Source organism: Mirounga leonina, unplaced genomic scaffold (assembly GCF_011800145.1).
Source record: "Mirounga leonina isolate KUSES-001 unplaced genomic scaffold, KU_Mleo_1.0 Mir_128, whole genome shotgun sequence".
NCBI lineage: Eukaryota > Metazoa > Chordata > Mammalia > Carnivora > Phocidae > Mirounga > Mirounga leonina.
Window position 1 is genome coordinate 27,065,607 of NW_023270320.1, and position 21,263 is coordinate 27,086,869.

The 21,263-nt window shown below is 42.9% G+C and overlaps 1 protein-coding gene across 2 annotated transcripts in view; it reads right to left on the reverse strand.

Annotated features, from left to right (window-relative positions):
• WWC2 (WW and C2 domain containing 2) overlaps positions 1-21,263 on the reverse strand; it is a 202,419-nt gene that overhangs the window by 87,023 nt on the left and 94,133 nt on the right. Inside the window, exons 2-4 of one of the 2 annotated variants that reach the window (XM_035004282.1) lie at positions 14,146-14,255; positions 1,635-1,838; positions 761-837 (exon numbers count right to left, since the gene is read on the reverse strand). In XM_035004282.1, coding sequence (XP_034860173.1) covers positions 761-837; positions 1,635-1,838; positions 14,146-14,255 — 391 coding nt within the window. Of the gene's footprint in view, positions 1-760; positions 838-952; positions 986-1,634; positions 1,839-14,145; positions 14,256-21,263 lie in introns of those variants that run through there. The other variant, XM_035004283.1, reaches the window with a different exon arrangement.

The window sequence follows — 21,263 nt, forward strand, 5'->3', positions numbered from 1 at the left end:
GTTAATGTGGATGAATCTCGGAGTGTTGTTCAAAAGAAGCCGTGAAAGAATACATACGGCAGCATGTATTGAATTTTAGCAAAATTCAAAGGAAGCAAGTAAGAAATTCACCTACAGTGTTGCTGAGGCCAGTGTTAACTTTGGGGAGAAGGGCAGTGACGATGCAGGGTAAGTCTGGAGTCACAGTAAGAATCTATTTCATGATTGAGATACTGGCTGCATGAATGTATTTACTCGACAAACAGTCTTTAAGACTCCAAAAATCAAGGATAAAGCAGCTCTGGTCTTAGCAGCAGTGTGGTCAAAAAGATTTAGGGTAAAGATCAGGAAACAATCCATGAGGAAGTGTGAAAAACTAGTAAAGTTTTACCCTCAAGAAGGAATGACTTGGGAACACGATTTGTGGGCGCTACACTGAACCCTGGAAGACACATTTGAGCATGATAAGGTAAGTTCCCGTGACTCGAATGTTGATTTAATATACTAAATATACTAAGTATATTGTAAATGTCATATTAATATTACGAGGTATATATAATACACTTAACCTACTGCAGATAACAGAACTGCCGATAAATGGGACACGTGCCTCTATAACGAGGACATTCTCAATCACTGAACATGTGGTCATAAAGGTAGGCCGGCCACCCTGGCACCGAATGGAGAGGACAGGGGGTCAATGAAGTCCCTCCCATCACCTTCAGATTCTATACATATGTTAAACAGAGAACCACAATTAAAAAAAAAAAAAAAATCTTACCCTTAATCGTGTAGTGGAGATCTCCGCTTTTAAAATATCGGGATCATATTTAGTACTGGATGAAGATCCTGAGAATACTTTTCGGAGAGAAAAAAAAAAAAAAAAGTAACTTTTACAAGTTGTATACCTTGCTCTCGGCTTGGAATTTACAAACTCTAAAAGCAAGATTTACATGCTTCTGTGGATACTTACTTTAGAATTCCTTTACTGTCATTCATCAGACACCTAAATATAAAAAGTAATCTTCAAACCTTTATCATTTTTTTATAAAAACTCAAGAAAGAGGAATGTCATAAAGACCATGGAGCTTACTGTTCTCTGGATTTCATGCCTACGTATAAACTCTTTGAGGACCTGACAGCACATACAGCTTGTCAGAGCTGTGCGTTACCCAGAAACTTAGAGAACTTCTGAGCCCATCCAAACTGCTTCTTTAGACAAACCAGCTCCAGATGATCAGTTTCTGAGATATGAGAGGGTGATCAACAGAAACTTCATTCCAGCCAACAGTCCCACTACCTCCCGCTAGAATACTGTACAAGAGTAGCAAAGGGGGCCAAATTATTTGCCTTGATCTGAACAGGTAAAAATTAACTCATCAATAAATAAAAGGCAATCAGGCAGAGGAAGGAGCAAAAACCAGAAGGGATTCATCCTCCACAAATGAGGCGGGTGGGGACTTCTGTCTGGAATGGAGTCGAGGGGTTTTGCTGAGAAGTCTGTGGGGTGCCCTCACCCCCTCTCGTGGCTTCTGGGGACTCTTTCTGCCTAGAAAGGAGGACTCAAAATGAAACTCCACTGAAACCCAAGTGGCCTTCTCTTAGCTACACTTCGGTCCCCATTTCCAGAGTCTGAGCAGTCACGCTATACTTACAGCTTGTGTGAGAACTTGACTTCTCCTTGTAGGCATCATTTAATCGTACGTATTCATCGAGGGCCAAAGCGAGTCTTTGCTCTTTCACGTGGTACAGCTCCTTCTGCGTCCTGAGAGCATCCTGAGCCACCGAGAGATAGTCCTTGAGCATCTTCTCCTGTTCCCCTCTCCACTGTTTTCGCGGATCTTCAATCTGTGTGGTTTCTGAAAATACATTAGGTGGGTTATTCTTTAGAATTTAAGGATTTTTTTTTTTGGATGATTTAAGCTTTGAGAAAAAAAAGTGGCTAGCTTTAATTCTTATCTCCTCTAAGCAGTTCATTAGTATTTATGAAGTGACCTCTCCAGAAATCTGATAACAGTTTGTTTTTTTTTTTAAAGATTTTATTCATTTATTTGAGACAGAGAGAATGAGAGACAGAGAGCATGAGAGGGAGGAGGGTCAGAGGGAGAAGCAGACTCCCCGCCGAGCAGGGAGCCCGATGCAGGACTCGATCCCGGGACTCCAGGATCATGACCTGAGCCGAAGGCAGTCGCTTAACCGACTGAGCCACCCAGGCGCCCCTGATAACAGTTTTTGCTTGATTTTACCCAGTGGCTCGCCACACCATCCAGCCCCTTTCAGATCCTTGCTAACAATTATCCTCACTGTGAAGCCATTGTACACAAAGTTGCCAAAGTAAGCTTCCTTAGCCGGGATCCGGGATCCGGCCATTCGTCTCAAGAATTCTCTGGCTCCCCAATACCTAGAGAATAACAGCCAAACGATTTATGCCAGCATTCAAGGTCCTGTGTGATCTGAACCCAATTCACTTCCCATGGCACATGTTTCCCTTTACTTAATACAGGATACTCTTGCCATGTTGCCCTCGACATCAGCACTACTCAGAGTCTCTGCTGACCAACCACACGAGTCCCACACGGTTACATGTCCACCACAACCAGGACAGAAATCACGAGGTAACACTTTGAAATGTTCATAGCAATTTTATACAGTTACTGTATATTGTTGACTCTACTAATCTTTGGGCTCACATTTTATCCCTTTTCCCCATTTCTCAAATAACTCATTTTTATTGAATTTTACAAAAATATCAGTCAGTCCACAGTGGATTTGAACATTAAAAACAAACCAAAAACCCCCAAAAAACCGAACCAAACCCTAGACCTGGTTGGAGAATACTCCAAGGCACAGTTCTTGGTTCTGCCCTTTTGCATACTAGAATCACCCAGAGAGCTCTTAAAAAAAAAAAAAAAAAAAAAATCCCAGCCCAATGAGAGTTTCTATGGGAAGAACCCACGCAATGGTAGGTTTAAAAGTTGCACAGGAGACTGCAAGAAGCCCTCCTCTGCAATGGCTCACAAGCTGCCTTCTCTATGAAATTATTCAAACTATCCAATCCTGAGCTTGCTCAAACTTGCCTACCCGGCCTCGCCCATTCTTCCAACAAAGGCTCTGGCCTGCGCTCTCTCCTTCACTCCTACCTCCCGCCCGACCCAGACAGACCCAGCAGCTTCCCACTGTGGCCCAGCGAGGGCGATGCACCCTTTCCCTTGGGAACTGGGAGTAATACAACTTCCTTTGATGGGTGCTGACCGCTTCGTGCTGCCGATCAGTCACCTCTATAAATTAAATCACTTACTATCAAAACAGTTGGGTCATATGGGTTGGCCACTGTATGCATATGAGAACCTGCTCCTGGTAAATCAGGGCAGGAAAATTAATTTATAAATTTGCTGGAATGTCCAGGGACATACACTGTGTTTAAAATGTTTTTGCGTGTGACTCTCAGTCTTAATGTCCATGTTTCTGGTTGGCCCCAAAGGCTGCAACCTTTGTTGTAGGGTTTTAAGTCAAAACCCAGACAATGATATGAGGTGATCTGATGTGGACACAAGAATCTTTAGGGGACAGGCTGGTTCTGGAAATGTCTAACTACCCTGGTCTCTAAGGATAAGGGATAACACTAAACTGAGGTGGTTCCGGCTGGGAAGCCTGGGTCCCCTCAGGGCTTAGAGAGGTCCTGAGTGATTAACAAAAATGGCCTGGGTCAGCCAGATACACTGGAACCACTGCCTCAGGCCAGGAACCCTCACTTCACAGCCACTGGGAACAAAAGTTAAGCTTCCTCTACCGTAGTATTTTGAACGCTCATTTTTTTTTTTTTTAAGATTTTATTTATTTATTCATGAGAGACAGAGAGAGAGAGGCAGAGGGAGAAGCAGGCTCCCAAGGAGCAGAGAGCCCGATGCGGGACTCGATCCCAGGACCCTGGGATCATGACCTGAGTCGAAGGCAGACGCTTAACCATCTGAGCCACCCAGGTGCCCATTGAACGCTCATTTTTAAAGATGTATTTCAACACACAAAAGAGGTGTATCTCATGTAATTATGAGAAAAAAATATGCTTGGAGTCAATGTCTAAAGAGATGCAGGAGGGAACAGTCCTGATCGGACAGCCCCTTCAGCCTTGATGGACATCAGCACGGTGGGGCAGCTTCCCCATCTGGAGAATAAGGAGAATGGGCAGACACCAGCCAGTAAGAGCCAAAACTTCTCAGTTTAACATATTCATTATAACTCAGGTCTCTGGCTATACAAACATGTAATATTTATATTCATTTCCAACATACAACTGCAAGCTGACTCAAAGTACAGAACTCATCCTCTACCAAATGGAAATTTATGGTCTTAAAAAAGTTTTCCTAACTGTAGCTGACCTGCAATAATCCTCACCTCCTCGTACTCTCGCCCCAGGAATACGGGCTAGACCTAGTGATCTGCTTCCAATGAATACATGAGAGAGGACGTGATGGGTAGGACCTGGACTAGATTACCAAAGGCTATGGCTGCCACCTCTGCGTGCCCTCCCTCCCTGGAGCTTCTTGGCGTTCTTGCTGTAATGAAGCCAACTGCCATGCTGTAAGCTGGCCTATGGAGAGGCCCATGTGGCAAGGAATGAGGGGGCCTCTGGCCCGCAGCCAACAGGGAACTGAATCCTGCCAACAACCATGTGAGTGAGCGTGAAAGCGGATCCTTCTCCAGTTGTGCCTGGCTACCACCTTGAGGACAGCCAGCCTGTGAGACCGTGAGCTAGAAGATTCCACTGAGCCTTGCTTGGATTCATGACACACAGGAACCATGAGGTAATAAATGTATTTTGAGCCACTAAGTTTTGAGATAATATGTTATAGTGAGATACAGAACTAATAAACTAGACAACCAAAGGGGTACTACAAACGCAAAATGCATATGAAAAATGTGAAAAATTTATAACAGTTAGAGTAAGGTATGTACTCCTAGTTTTCTGTCAATACCTTCAGAGGTGTCATCCAATCATCTTTTCCCTACATACTGGGGAACTGGCATACTTTCCACAAGATACCTGTTCAACAGTTAAATTGCCACAAAACACTGAAAGTAACACGGACTGACCCTGAAATGAATAAAGTATAATAATAATAACAATAATAATAATAATAATAATAATAATAAACGATCAGCATTGGGGCACCTGGGTGGCTCAGTTGGTTAAGCAGCCAGGGTCCTGGGATCAAGTCCTGTGTCAGGCTCCCGGCTCAGTGGGGAGTCTGCTTTTCTCTCTGCCTCTCCTCCTTGCTCATGCTCTCTCTCTCAAATAAATAAATAAAAATTTCTTAAAATCTTAAAAAACAGGGGCGCCTGGGTGGCCCAGTCGTTTAGCATCTGACTTCGGCTCAGGTCATGATCCCAGGGTCCTGGGATCGAGCCCCGCATCGGGCTCCCCGCTCTGCGGGGAGCCCACTTCTCCCTCTCCCACTCCCCCTGCTTGTGTGCCCTCTCTTGCTGTCTCTCTTTGTGTCAAATAAATAAATAAAATCTTAAAAAAAAAAATCTTAAAAAACAAAACCAAACCAAACAAAAAACGATCTGCATTTATTTGGATAGATCAGCAGGAACACTCCGGTAGGCTGGTTTAAATACTGTATGCTACATGAGCTTCAGTGGGAACATTTACGTTTCTGAAATGCTGTACAATGCAAATGTGAGCTACAAAAGAGGGTTCCCAGAGGCACCTCAGAAGAAGGCTTCATAAAGCAGGATTGTGCTTCACCTCCTTCGCCTGTATTTGCTGAATGGAGTTGTAAAGAATATTTATTAAATGTAAATATTAAAAAGATATTATAAAAATGTGGTATTTTTGTATTAAGACCTGGTGACCTTGAGAAATCACTGTATTAGAAAGCAATATAATTCGCATGATGTCTGTGGCAACGTCCCATACCTGAAGGGGATTCGCACTCCATCAGTTTCAGATGTGGAGCTTTATAGACAGAGAACAGGTTGTGAGTTACAAGAGCTTATCATGGAAGATGACATTAGATTCTTTTTTTTTTTTTTTTTAAGATTTTGTTTATTTATTTGACAGAGAGAGACAGCGAGAGCAGGAACACAAGCAGGGGGAGTGGGAGAGGGAGAAGCAGGCTTCCCGCTGAGCAGGGAGCCCCATGCGGGGCTCGATCCCAGGACCCTGGGATCATGACCTGAGCCGAAGGCAGACGCCTAACGACTGAGCCACCCAGGCGCCCTGACATTAGATTCTTGAAGAGTATGATCCCCGTCTGTCATGCTTATTTCTGTTCTTTCTGCTGTGTTCAGGAAGAACAGGTGATGCAAGTATGAGTAATTGTCCTCTTTCTTCTTAGAAACTACCTGCTGAGCTTATTATGTTGTTACTTCCGCAGACAAGTACTGACCACCTACTACATGCAATATAGGTGAAATGAGATGTTCGGGTGTGAGGCCCTCCTTCCAAGGAACTTACAAAATATAGAAGAAATTGTGACACACGAATTAAAAAAAACACACACACAATGAGTTTGTCCAGTAAAAAGTGATAAAAGCTTTGAGAGGAGGAAGGCCAAGAGCCATGGCAGTTTAGACACGGGGTTTTCTCTGGCTAAAAAAGGAAGGTTCCATGCAACAGGCAGTGATGGAACAAGGCTCTGAAAGGTTCCAGAAATGGCCCTTCAGGACCAGCCCTTTACTTTTACAGCCACCCCCCAAGGCCCCCACAAACACACACACCAGCCTTCAGAGGCACCGAATTTCTTCCTTCCATCAAGCCCTGCTTTCTGGGGCCTCTCTAGACCTTTGGCATTAACTTGTGATCTCTCTTCTTCTGAGAGGGTATCCTCCCAACCCCCAAGCCCAACCCCAGCCCCTTCTTCTCCTGGCCTGGCTAACTAAGTCATTCTTTGGGTATCAGCTCAAAGCACTGTCTCTAGCAGTCACAGCTATGCCTTCAGAATAGAGAGGGTCCTTCTACTTGTTCTCGCTTGTTCTGCCAGCCCAACAGCGGTTCTTCCCACACTCGGCTATGTTGTCTCACCTCTTCCCCACTACTACTCCAAGAGGGACTAGCCTGCGGTTTCTTGGACACCAGGTTAATAAATATGAAACTCATTTTGTAAGCGATGGTGTGCCACAAAGGTTCTAGGACAGCCAGGAAAGACCTTAGCTGTATTTGAGGAATATTATCTGACAGAAATGTGAGGTTCTACTGTCTCTACAGAGCTCGACTAAGTCTCCAAAAGACTCAATATGATTGTGCAGAAAATTTTTTAATAAAAGATTATATGTTAAGCGAAAAAAGTTTATAAAATCATACGTATAATATAATCCCACTTGAGATATCAAAAATTTCAGAGAGAAAAATATTTAAAACTCTGTGTGTGTGTATCAAAATGAAGAAGTCTGGAAGGATACACACTAAGAGATTTAGAATACTTAGTTCTCTTTGGGTTGTGTGAATATGGATATTCTTTCTTCCTTTTATTTATCTGTATTTTCTACTTTTTTCCTATACATATGCATTACTTTTATAAAAATTTTTTTTTAAAAAAAGAGAAAGAAACAAAAGGCATAATGAGGGTCTGAATTAGGAAAATGCCAGTGGACAAGTAGCTAAAGGAGCAAATTTGCTATTATATTATAGATAAATATCTGTGAGAACTGACAAAATGATTCTAAATTTTTCAATGTAGTAATCATGAGGACCATAATGTATCAAAAGATAATAAAGTCAAAGGGAAAACAGAAGAATCCCATTTAGTACTTGTTTGTTTTGAAGTCTTGAGGGCAAAATAGGTAGCAGTGTCCTATAAATGAAATGTCTGACAAAATACTAGGACAATCAAGAGCCAGAAATAGAGGCAGAAGCGTCGCTCATATGGTAATGGCAAAGAAGAATAATGCTGTAGAGATAAGGATGGCATGGGGGGGCATGAGGGTGAGGTCACATCTTCGAGGATGACAAGATATGGGGACACTCGATACAGCAAATGAGGGGAGACAGAAGGAGCGTTCTGCAGGAAGGAAGGTTCCAGGTGCAGGAAGAAGGGCACCGTCATCTTCGTCACCCTCCATCTAGATGGAAGGAAGGGACAACTGTGATTGGGACTAGACCCCCGAAGTGACAATTCTATGAAACATGCAGATCATTACACAGATTCGTGATGCTAACAACTGTTAGTTACACTCACTAAAAATCTGTATCACCACCACCGTCATAGGTTTTACTTGGATGTTTTAAGTATCTAAAAATTTTCTTTATAAAATAACTTAATAGTTTATCCTCCCAGGAAAATATAAAGGGTGAATTATGACAGAGATGAAATAGTTGGGCCCCAAATTTATTTCCCTTCTTCTAAAGGAAACAGCTCCATATGAAATATTACACACACTTGAGGAATTTTCATGAAATTTAAACACAACCTGGGATTCTTCAAAACTAACGCAGAGGAGTTCGGGGCAAGTAATATGGAGTAAGCGTGTGCTATCCAATCTCTCCCTCTGATTACAACTAAAAACCAAGCACAGCAAAGCGAGACAAAACGACAACCACCAGCAGCAAGGACCGTGTACATAAAACAATCAAAGGAAGACGCTACACAGTAAGCAAGAGCAAGGAGGACTGTGGAAGGAAGCTGGAACTCAGAGAACATCGGTACAGCAATAAGTCCTATTTTGTTGCTGTTTTATATGCCCCTTACCTCTGGTATTTCCCATATCCATGGGTACTGAAATGGGGACAGACAAAAAAAGCTCCAAGACAAAACCCACTCCATCTTGTCAGAGGACCGAGGGGGCGCCCACGACCATCCCAGAGAAGCCCAGGAATGGGCTGCAGCCCCACGGCAGGCAACAGCGGCTGGTGGTTGGAGGTGGGTGGAAGCCCACCGCAGGCTCCTCTGCCCTCCACTCTGTCCTGACACCCAGGCAGTCCTGAGCAGCATTCGATAGTGTGTGGCGAGGTTGAGGCCACATCGTACTTGCTAGAATACCAGGAAAAGAGGCTCTACGGGAGCCAGATGACAGAGAAGAGAGTTGAGGAAGTATCTAAGGTGGCTGGCCCTTTTTAAATTGGGTTATTTGTCTTCTTAATGTTGATTTTCAGGAGTTCCTTATATGATCCAGATACGGGTTCTTTATCAAGATAAAGGTACTATGAGTATTCATCCACAATATTGTATCAGCAGTCTTTTCCTTTAAAAATACGTTGAGTGAAAGATTCCATCCACAGACTCGAATGTACTCAGTTTATATGAAGTTCTAGAACAGGCAAAACTAAGCCACTGTGACAGAAATCAGAACAATCTGCAGCAGTGGGGAAGGGGACAGGAACGAACTTACTGGGATGATGAGATGATGAGATGCATCTTGACTGGACAGGCAGTTACAAAAGATTTATACATTTGCCACAATTCACTGAAATGCACACGTAAAAGCTGTGTGTTTTTTTTAATGTAAATGAGACCTCCATTACCAAAAGAAAGACAAAAAAATTAAGGTACAACTCTAAAGCTACCCAAAAAGTGATTTATTTCTACTTATGGTGATAATATCAAAACCTTATAAACAGCACTTCATAATTACCTTTTAGTTACAAACATCCCTCACCAATATCTATACCCCCACTCCACACAAACTCACTAAAGAATTCTATCATAAAACACTTAAGGCTGAAGATACTCATTGTCAAGGTCAAATCTTTTACACCTAGATATTTAATAGTGTTACACAGAAATAGTATTAAACAGCCAAACAGGCTTTATTTCATTTTCTCTTTTTTTTGTAAATAAAGAGAAAATAATGCTGAAACTATACAATGTCAAGACACAACATATGTGTGGACCAGCTGTTATGAGAAGGTAATACCATTTGTTCCCTAAACTACTTCACAGGAATGTCTTTAAGATTAATGAGATAATGGACCAGATCCTTTTTAGTGGGAAAACTACTTGCTGTGGGTAATTTGGGCACTTTAGGGCACAGTAAATCCATCAGGCCACTGGGATACCATTATCGCACTAAAGCAAAATGGTAGACTTAAAAACCTGTATTCTAACAATTAAGTTTTTAAATATTCAGAAGGGTACGCTCTGAAGCATAATTTATCCTTGAACTTTACTTTCTTCAAAAACAAACAGAAAGCTTTCAGTGTGCGAGTTAAACAATAAAGCTCTTCCGTCCTTCTAACGTTTAAGAGTTCGTCATAATATGAGCTACCCAAGGATAAAGAAATGAAGCTGCAGTCACTGTCCATAAGAAGCTCACAATTTAGTGAGGAAAACAGACAAATAAAGAATTTAAATGCAATGTGACAAATGTTTTTTTAAAAATCCCTAGGCGCCTGGCACTACAGAAATACCTGGACAGGGCACCTTATTCGGAACGGGGGCGGGGACCTGCACGCCCGAGAAAGCTGGTGGGAAGCAGCGAGGCCTGGGCAGAGGGGCCCTGGACAGACGTGGCCACAAGGGAGGGCCCAGGCGCTGGGCAGAGAGCGTTCAGGGCTGGAACCAGATGTCACAAAGGGAGGCAGAAAGCCAAGGAAGCACACGACACAGGGACAACGTCCTCCAGTGGCAGGTCAAGCCGGTAGAGGGCACGCTAGTGGGGGCAGACTGGAAAGAGCCACCTCGTAAGAATCAACTGCGTGCATCTGGAACCCGGGACAAGACTGACAAGACCCATTTGGCAGCCATCGGCCTCAGGAAGTAACTGAGGTCATCACCCAAGGGGATCTGCAGGCTGCAGACAGAAGATGACTACAGAAATCTTGACGCCGGGGACAGGCAAAAGGAAAGGGGGTAAGAGCAGTGGGGTATGGTAAAAAAAAAAAAAGAAAGAAAGAAATTCCAATAGAAGGTATGGTGAAATCCAAAGGAGTAAAGTAGAAGAGGAAATAACCCACGGTGGCAAGAGACTCTTGTCGGATGAAGGAAGAGGTGTTGTCTGGATGTGACCATTTGTGGGGTCTCAGGTGAGCCCAGTCTCTGTGACAAGACGGAGACCAATGTCCACAGTGCAGTTCAAGCAAGCTTCTCGGTGGAGGGGAAAAGAGAGGGCTACAGCTGGTGAGGGATTCGGGCTGAAAGACGGTTTTTGAGTACAAATGGGGGTTGGGGAGAGAGAACTGTTATTTGTTTCTTTTGGTAGTTTTGGTTTGGTTTCATTTTGAGAGTTTCCAGTGTTTAAATATGAAGACAAAAGAACCACTAGATAAAGAAATGCTGGGAGAAATTTTTAAAACCAGAAAATGATGGGTAAAGAAACGAAAGAGAAGGATGGGACATAAAAGTTATTAAGAGGGGCGCCTGGGTGGCTCAGTCGGTTGAGGATCTGCCTTCAGTTCAGGTCATGATCCCGGGGTCCTGGGATCGAGTCCCACGTCGGGCTCCCTGCTCGTGGGGAGTCTGCTTTTCCCTCTCCTCCCCACTCATAGTCTCTCTCACCACCTCTCTCTCTTTCAAATAAATACATAAAATCTTTAAAAAATAAAACAAAAAATAAAAGCTATTCAGAGGGCTCTCGGGGGTGGGGGTCCAGGAGAACCCCTTTTCCACTGAGATAGAAGGGAAGCCCGAAAGGTGGCTTTAGGAACCTGAGACTCTACAGGTAGCCAGAGGGAAGCTGAGGGAATCAAGCTTCTCATTTCAGGGCCATGAGAGCCTGGTTCTGTCGAACCAGGACAGGGAAGTTTGTTTCTGCTTCCATAAATACTATTTAAGGAAAAAAAAGCTAAACTTGTATGAAAGTGCGATTTAAATAGTTATACACTCTGGATAGTCCACTGAATTATTTATTTGCAATGACATCAGGAGTTTCAACTTCAAAATGAACTGAATCTTACCAAAAGTAGTCCCTTCCATTGTAACATTAAAATATTTGGATGTTGATCATTGATAAGCAATAAAACCCACAAATAACAATACAATCAAGAAAGGTTTACTAAAAAATATAAAAATGAAAGCTAACTTTAAAACCCACAATGATGAATTCTTCATGGGATCTGTACAAGCTTTCAGGGAGAGATGTCTCTACACAAAAGTCACATTTCTTCTAATCATATTTTACAAGCCAGTAAAGCTTACAGAAACTATTACTTGTAGTTACATTGAACTAATGTGTGCATAAACAATGGTTCCCAAACTCTATGCGCCAGATGTTCTCCTCCAAGAGATTACGAGCTATCTGTGTTCGCTGAAAGACTGACTTAATTCTTCCAAGTCCTTGCTCCTTCCATCCCTCCATCCCATCTTCGTGTGAGGACGGGACAACTTTGCAGCCCTCCAGCGCGCAGTGACTCACCATGCCACCTGCACGCCCACCGCGCGGTAACAAACACCCCCCATGCCGGCATCCTAACTGCCCTCTTGTCCAGCTCGCCGGCTGCCGCTGGGTTGAGGGGAAGCATTTTACTGTCCACTCTCGGTGGTGTCCCAGGCAGAGCCCCTCCTCGCAGTGTGAACTGCTGGAAGCCAGTCCTGTGTCCCAACCGCACTGGGACTGGAGCCTCCCAGCAGACCGCCGGGGGGCACAAAGCCTTCTCCCCCACCTCAGCAAGCACCCCACGCCTCCAGCCTCTGCAGATGTCAGGCATGAGTGGGGCAGCTTCATCAGTTCTGGAACCCTTCCCAATCATCCTGGGAGGTGAGGATTTGCTCAGATCAAAAAAAGACCCTGACAGAGAATCAGTGGGGGGATATTTTCTCAAATTTGATGTAAGTGCTGTGAGCAGATTTTATATATTGAACATTCTTAGGTTTCTAAGAGATCACTGTTATTAATATGGGCTTTTTGTGCCTCTCAAAAACTTTATCATATACCTACACGAGGGCAGCTACAAGCCATCACTAATAACCAAGCATCAAATAAGATATTTTTTATAACGATATTATTCTTAAAGATATTAAAGAGCACTATATATGTTTTTTAAAGGTTGTATTTATTTATTTGAGAGAGAGTGAGCGTGAGAGAGCAAGAGCACGAGCAGGGGGAGCGGCAGAGGCAGAGGGAGAAACGGACTCTCCGCTGAGTAGGGAGCCCGATGTGGGACCCAGTCTCAGGACCCTGAGATCATGACCTGAGCCAAAGGCAGACACTGAACCGACTGAGCCACCCAGGTGCCCCTAAAGAGTACTATATTATGTAAATTTTTAATATAATAGACCTATGAGAAATAAGATAACAGAGTATAAATCATTATATATTACTCAAAATCCTTATTTTTTTTGAGATTTTATTTATTTATTTGAGAGAGAGAGACAGAGATACTGAGAGAGAGCACAAAGAGGGAGGAGAGAGAGAAGCAGACTCCCTGCCGAGCAGGGAGCCCGACACCGGGCTCGATCCCAGGACCCCGAGGTTATGACCTGAGCCAGAGGCAGACACTTCACCAACTGAGCCATCCAAGCGCCCCTCAAGATCCTCACTTTTAAGTGAAATAAGCAAAATGCGTATCAGTGAGTATTACATGCATCCATCTGAATAAATTTTTTAAAGGGGTGGGTAGGGAGTAAATATACACACACTCACACTTAGACTCACACACACACAGACATATAAACAATACTCCGAGTATGTGTTTTTAAAAAGTTGTTCATGGTCACAGCAATCCTCTGCCTAGCCTTACCTTGCCAGTGATCTGACAGATTAAAAAGCTGTTAAAATGAGAGGTGCTCCCCTTACAACCACAAAGAAATCAGGAAACAAAACAAAACAAGGGTTTAGTCTTTTCCACGGTACAGCTGCATCTTCGAGAGGGGCTGATGTCAGTCGCCCCCCTTCCCACCATAGCACACACGAAGCTGCTGGACCTGGCTGTACGCGGCGTGCCCAGCATGCCCAACTCTGTGGCAAGGACAAGAAAAGGAGGAACCCCACTCTGAAGGGCAGTGGTCATGGGACGGCTCATGGTCTCCACTGGCCCCCACACCTGCGCTCGAGAACACCCACCCCCTACCACGCAGACAGACACACAGACAGACAGATTCATTTCTCTGTCTCTGCCCCCATAAGCCCAATGTACATACATGCCCCAGATTCCAAAACGGGCATTTCAGGTAATATCAGTCACCGAGAAAGTGGGGTTTAAAATAAAAAAATTCACTTTGTAGAGAGTTTACCCTTTTGTATGATCCAGATTTTGGGGGGGGGGTACTTTTACAAAAAAGAAAAACTTACTGTTGACATGATCGATGTAGTAGACGCCAATCTGTGGGTCAAACCCTGCTTCCCAGCCCCACGGCAGCTCATCCCCAACACAATCAGCAAATGACAAGGGCTTCGTTAACCTGCAACAGACCAGAATAAATGCACGGTGATTCTTTCCATCAAACAACATAGGTCAAAATTCGGTACCCTAACCACAATGAAGACGTGTCTAGGTGGCATTTCCGTTTTGTTCTCAATTGTGTCTAGAGTTTGCACTGCTGTGTTTGAAATCTTAATGGGAAAAAAAAAAAAAAAAAAAAAACCGAGGATAAAATACAGAGATGAATATCCAAAAAAGTTAAGTCATAATACCCTTTGCAAAGTTCACAGCTTAAGACTAGGAAATAAATCCATACAATAAATAAGTAAGGCCATTTTAAATCAGGGAGAAGTCCAAGCTGACAGTAAGGAGGCCCGGGACCCTGCTCCAGCTCTCCACTAAATGGCTCTCCCATGACAAAGAAGAATTTGTCCCGGGATTCAAATCCTGGCATCATGGAAATCATCACACCAGTAACTCTAAGACAAGATACGTATCAGGCTACACTAATTCTAGATTTAGATGCTCTTGTATAAATTAACTGAACACTTACTTGAATGTGGGGTCCACTATGACAGGAGGGACAAGTATATTTTATTTTTGTAAGTATCTTACACATACCAGTCACTCAACACAATTTTTAATGGAACCAAACACACAAAATACTTAGGTATCAATGTGATGTCACCTTTGAAGCTGCCTTATGCTTTCTTTTTTTTTAAATTTTATTGTTATGTTAATCACCATACATTACATCATTAGTTTTTGACGTAGTGTTCCATGATTCATTGTTTGCGTATAACACCCAGTGCTCCTTGCAGTACGTGCCCTCTTTAATACCCATCACCAGGCTAACCCATCTCCCCAATCCCCTCCCCTCTAGAACCCTCAGTTTGTCTCTCAGAGTCCATAGTCTCTCATGGTTCGTCTCCCCCTCCGATTCCCCCTCCCTTCATTTTTCCCTTCCTGTTACGTTCTTCTTTTTTTTTTTTTTTTTAACATATAATGTATTGTTTGTTCCAGAGGTACAGATCTGCAATTCAACAGTCTTACACAATTCTCAGTGCTCACCATAGCACATACCCTCCCCAATGTCTATCACCCAGCCACCCCATCCCTCCCACCCCACCCCCCACTCCAGCAACCCTCAGTTTGTGTCCTGAGATTAAGAATTCCTCATACCAGTGAGATCATGTGATACATGTCTTTCTCTGATTGACTTATTTCACTCAGCATAATACCCTCCAGTTCCACCCACGTCGTTGCAAATGGCAAGATTTCATTCCTTTTGATGGCTGCATAATATTCCATTGTGTATATATACACCACATCTTCTTTATCCATTCATCTGTCGATGGACATCTTGGCTCTTTCCATAGTTTGGCTATGGTGGACAACGGGGCTATAAACATCGGGGTGCATGTACCCCTTTGAATCCCTACATTTGTATCTTTGGGGTAAATACCCAGTAGTGCAATTGCTGGGTCGTACGGTAGCTCTATTTTCAACTTTTTGAGGAACCTCCAAACTGTTTTCCAGAGTAGCTGCACCAGCCTGCATTCCCACCAACAGTGTAGGAGGGTTCCCCTTTCTCCGCATCCCCGCCAACATCTGTCATTTCCTGACTTGTTAATTTTAGCCATTCTGACTGGTGTGAGGTGGTATCTCATTGAGGTTTTGATTTGGATTTCCCTGATGCCGAGCAATGTTGAGCACTTTTTCATGTGTCTGTTGGCCGTTCGGATATCTTCTTTGGAAAAATGTCTGTTCATGTCTTCTGCCCATTTCTTGATTGGATCATTTGTTCTTTGGGTGTTGAGTTTGATGAGTTCTTTATAGATTTTGGATACTAGCCCTTTATCTGATACGTCATTTGCAAATATCTTCTCCCATTCTGTCGGTTGTCTTTTGGTTTTGTTGACTGTTTCTTTTGCTGTGCAAAAGCTTTTTATCTTGATGAAGTCCCAATAGTTCATTTTTGCCCTTGCTTCCCGTGACTTTGGCGATGTTTCTAGGAAGAAGTTGCTGCAGTTGAGGTCGAAAAGGTTGCCGCCTGTGTTCTCCTTTAGGATTTTGATGGACTCCTGTCTCACATTTAGTTCTTTCAACCATTTTGAGTCTATTTTTGTGTGAGGTGTAAGGAAATGGTCCGGTTTCATTCTTCTGCATGTGGCTGTCCAGTTTTCCCAACACCATTTGTTGAAGAGACTGCCTTTTTTTCCATTGGACATTCTTTCCTGCTTTGTCAAAGATGAGTTGACCATAGAGTTGAGGGTCCATTTCTGGGCTCTCTATTCTGTTCCATTGATCTATGTGTCTGTTTTTGTGCCAGTACCATGCTGTCTTGATGATGACAGCTTTGTAATAGAGCTGGAAGTCCGGAATTGTGATGCCGCCGGCTTTGCTTTTCTTTTTCAACATTCCTCTGGCTATGCGGGGTCTTTTCTGGTTCCATACAAATTTTAGGATTATTTGTTCCATTTCTTTGAAAAAAGTGGATGGTATTTTGATGGGGATTGCATTGAATGTGTAGATTGCTCTAGGTAGCATTGACATCTTCACAATATTTGTTCTTCCAATCCATGAGCATGGAACGTTTTTCCATTTCTTTGTGTCTTCCTCAATTTCTTTCATGAGTATTTTATAGTTCTCTGTTATGCTTTCTCTTTAAGCTTTAAAATGAATGATGGAAACCACAGTTTCCTAAGCACTACAGGTTTCAAGCTTAATGTTGGGTTGATTTTTCTCTCTCACTTTCTTCATTTTTGATTTTGAGATTTTTCCTTGGCTGTTAGAGCAGCCTGGGCAGGCTAATAGTACAGGTCAGTGAATGTCCTATTGTCGGGCGGCCAACATCAGCGGACATGCCTTCTGATTTAGCGCACGGGCACCACCACCGACACAGTTCCTACATACAGAATTACCTGGAATCCCATTTATCCATGCTAATGAATATCAACAATGACATGGTTCAACTGAAATACAGCTCGTTTCCAGAATCTCATCATTCATCAGAATGACAAACTGTGTCACCTACCCTTCAGAATGCTGGGAGATCAATACGTAAAGGAGGGAAACCCTTTCTTCCCAGGCCTCGCCTACAATAGCCCCCTCCAAGGACATAAAATACCAGTGGATGAAAAAAAGGGAGTGTCTCCTTTACTCTCAATGTTCCCAGAGCCCGAAATCTGCTTCTGGGGACACCGGCCTTTGAAACCAGTTCAGCTGATGGAAGTAATAAGGAGACCAAGCAGCTCTGCCCCTGAGACACTAGGAGACCACCTTACTGGGAGCCTCTATCTACCCCAGGTTCCTTCTCTTTTAAGTGGTGATCACACCCCCCTTATCCTCTCCCTGCAATTTAACAGCCTCTTAAGATTAATGTGAGATTAAAAAGGAAATAACTTAGAACAGTGTCAAGGACATGGTAAATAGTCACCAGATGTCAGAAATTATCAATCAAGCGCAACACATGAATTCTCTAATTTGTTCTTCAGAGGAACGGAGTCAGGCAGTAGTTCTCAACGTACGGTCTTCACGACCAGCAGCATCAACATCTGGGCGCTGGTTAGAAATAACAAATTATTGGGCCCTTAGGCGGAGTCCTACAGAATCAGAAACTTGAGGGCCCACCAATGCATGTTTAATCAAGCTCTCCAGGTAATTATGGAAAATTTGGGAACCACTGGCTCAGAAGGTAAGAGCCTGAAATTTGGCATCAGAGATCTGCTGGGTTCAATTCCTTGTCTGCCACTTACCTGCTGGACAACCTAGGGCAGGTTACTAACCTTAAAAATCCGTTTCTGAATCGTTTTTAAAGGGGGGAAGGCGGATCGTGAAGTTTAAATGAGGATTGAACAACATGATCGTCGACGAATGGGAAGCTTCAGTATATATTAGATGAGTGAAATGAGCCCCAGACATGTTAGGTAATGCACCAAATAATATGGCAACTCGTCAGATTTACTTTGCAAACCTGGAGTCAATTTGAACCCAATCCAAGTCAAAAAACCGTGCTCTTAGTTGTGTTTAAATTCCATCTTATATCGTAACCTGCCCAGGAAAACTGATAAAGGAATTAGATACTACATCAATAAAACCCCATACCACAGGAAGTGGCCTTGCCTTCATACATTGTCTGTTAGACTGATCTCTGACTCTGTTGATAAAGCTGATTATTAGACAAAGCCCCTGTGCCAGGTTATCTTACATATTATTCTGTTCTCTTTCCCTCACTCTTTTATCAGTGCTGTCTAAAATGCACATGCATCCTAAAGAAATGAATAAGACATGGATATGTAAGTTTAAATGACAAAAGAGTGGTATTACACAAGCGTTATCTTGGTATCAAATCAACATGCTTCAGCCTGAGTATGACATGAATGTATTTATCACTCTAAGAATGAGAAGTCACAAAAGCTTCAGAACATGGGTTATGATTACAAATTATGGTAATTTGACTACACTTGGAAATTATCCAGTTTTTCCTGTTAATTGCTCAACAGATAATAAGCATTTTATTAACTGTCACTGTTCTAAGACTAGAATTACATCTATAATATACATGTAATTATGAACTCAGTTAAAAAATTTAAAAGTTTCCATTCCTGGAAATTTTAATGTAAAATTTTCTTTGCAGTGTTACTTCAAAAATCAATTAGATGCTTTATTTTCTGTACCTGGATAAGTACCTATCTTTTCTCCACACTCTATCAATAAGTAAAACCGTTAAGATACCTATGTATAAATTTCAAAATGTTAGAATTTAATTCTTATCCAAACAGGTATAAATAGAATAACATTCTCAGATATCAAATAGAATTAAGCACTCAGTTCTGCTGCTATCCTGATAATGGGAACATATTACTGCGACATACTAAGAAGTAACACAAAACAAAAAGAAGTTAACAGATGCATTCCAAAATTAGAAACAATATGACTTAGAACAAATCCAGTAAGCAGAAACGTTGATTAGTTTCTAAATTTCTTCCTCTTGTTTTGCACAAGGAATCTCTGAAACATTCCATCTTCCTTTGATGTTCAAGAAGTAAAAATGGATGGAGTTTGCTTTTTGTTGGTTCCCCACAAAGGAGCAACATCATGCAAAAAGCCTGAAACTAACAAGAGTCTTTATGCTAAATTCCAGAGATTACTCTTTGCTTTAAAAACCGCCTTCTTTTGCACCGTGACTAATGTGAAGAAAATGCCAATTTACTACAGTGCTTTGCCAACGCTCACATACAAAATTTGAACTTTGCACGGCATTTCCTCTCTTTGTGGGCACTGTCTCATCCTTCCACATGATCCGCCATTTAGGGCTTACTGTCAATCACAGATACCTGTCCTATGACATGAGACATCTGCCACACACACACAGATTGACTCTTCACCACAATTACGTGATGGTGAATGCTGCGTGTGCATAAGCACAAATCCCAAAGCGCTGAGTTTGTACTAACTGCACCGAAAGAAAAGGCACTTGACAGAGAAAGCCATTCTCGGGTTAATAAAACGCTTGCCACAGTTCAAGTCCCCCAAATGTAGAGTTCAGCGTGAATGCGAAAGGTCTTCCCAGTTGTTTTTGCTTCGTGGTATCCGCGGCTCTCGTTGTGGGGCTTAGTCAAAGCAGAGTTCACGTTGTGAGCTGTCTAGGATTACCACGGGATCTGCCCACACAAATAGCCCTGAACGCTACAGAGGCCTGACAGAATATTAATTTATAATGATGTTAATTAGGCCCCCCAATACGTCTATCTGTTTCTGTCGCTATACTAGTCAGGGGAAGTAGCAAAGGGACAGAAAAAGGGGGAATCACAGAAAAGGGTGAATGGCAGCAAAAAGAAGAAAACGGCTCTTAAGAGAAATTACACAGACCTTCGTATCTTTGAGGAAATTAGCTTAAATTTTCAAAACGAGCCACATTAGACAGGAGAACTGCCAGACAGGGACGGCCCTGAGCCCAGTACACCGGGTCAAGGAGGAGCCTGGGGCACCATGATTTAAATGGCTCACCCAGGGGCGCCTGGGTGGCTCAGTTGGTTAAGCGACTGCCTTCGGCTCAGGTCATGATCTTGGGGTCCTGGGATCGAGCCCCACATCGGGCTCCCTGCTCCGCGGGAGGCCTGTTTCTCCCTCTGACCCTCTCCTCTCTTGTGCTGTTTCTCTCTCGCTCGCTCTCTAATAAATAAATAAATAAAATCTTTAAAAAAAATAATAAATGGCTCACCCAATGTTTCGCTGCCGAGGAGCATAACTGGGGGGCCCAACCAGGCCCGTTTCTCCAGACTGAGTTCATGTCATCTTTGTACCTGCTAGGGCTCTCAGACAGTTCTTTTCTGTGGTGGCCCGAGGTCTGGTCTTCCTCTAACTTTTACCCACTGGTGCTAGTTTTTTCCCTAGGTGCCAAAGAGAACCAGTGTAATCTTTCTTCCACATGACGGGCTTTCAAATTTGAACACAACGGTCTTGTTTCCCAAACCTGCTCTCCTAGAACCCAAATGCCTGGTTCCCCTCACCGTTGCTCATATCCCTTCTCTACTCAAAAGCCTGCCAATCTCCTGTCCATAATCCCACCCGATGCTCCCTGCTCTGCAATCACATCCCATCAATTAGTATCAAGCATGAATCTCCTCTCGTAGAGTTCGTTTTTTTGTCCCTCGGCCTACAAATATACTCAATCCCTCCACCCTAAAGAAAACCTTTCCTCAAATCTTCTGGATCATCTTTAATGTTCATTTCCTAACCATTTATTCATTCCAACCTAGAGATCTTAAAATCTAGAGGGCTTTAGGAGACCCTGTCAAAATCTCCCTAATGCCACCTAACCCATTCTATAGCTACTTCATGAATATATGACTGAAAGGCAATATTTGTGGGTGACTCACCTTTGAAAGAGCACACCGCTTATGCTGTCGATTTGGGGACTCAACTGTATTATTTGCAAAAATGTCAACGCTTACACTATTCTATGTAGAAAGAAGTCAACTTTTACGTGAAGTAATTATACTAAAAATACAAAACATTCACTGTTTACCATGTACCACACATG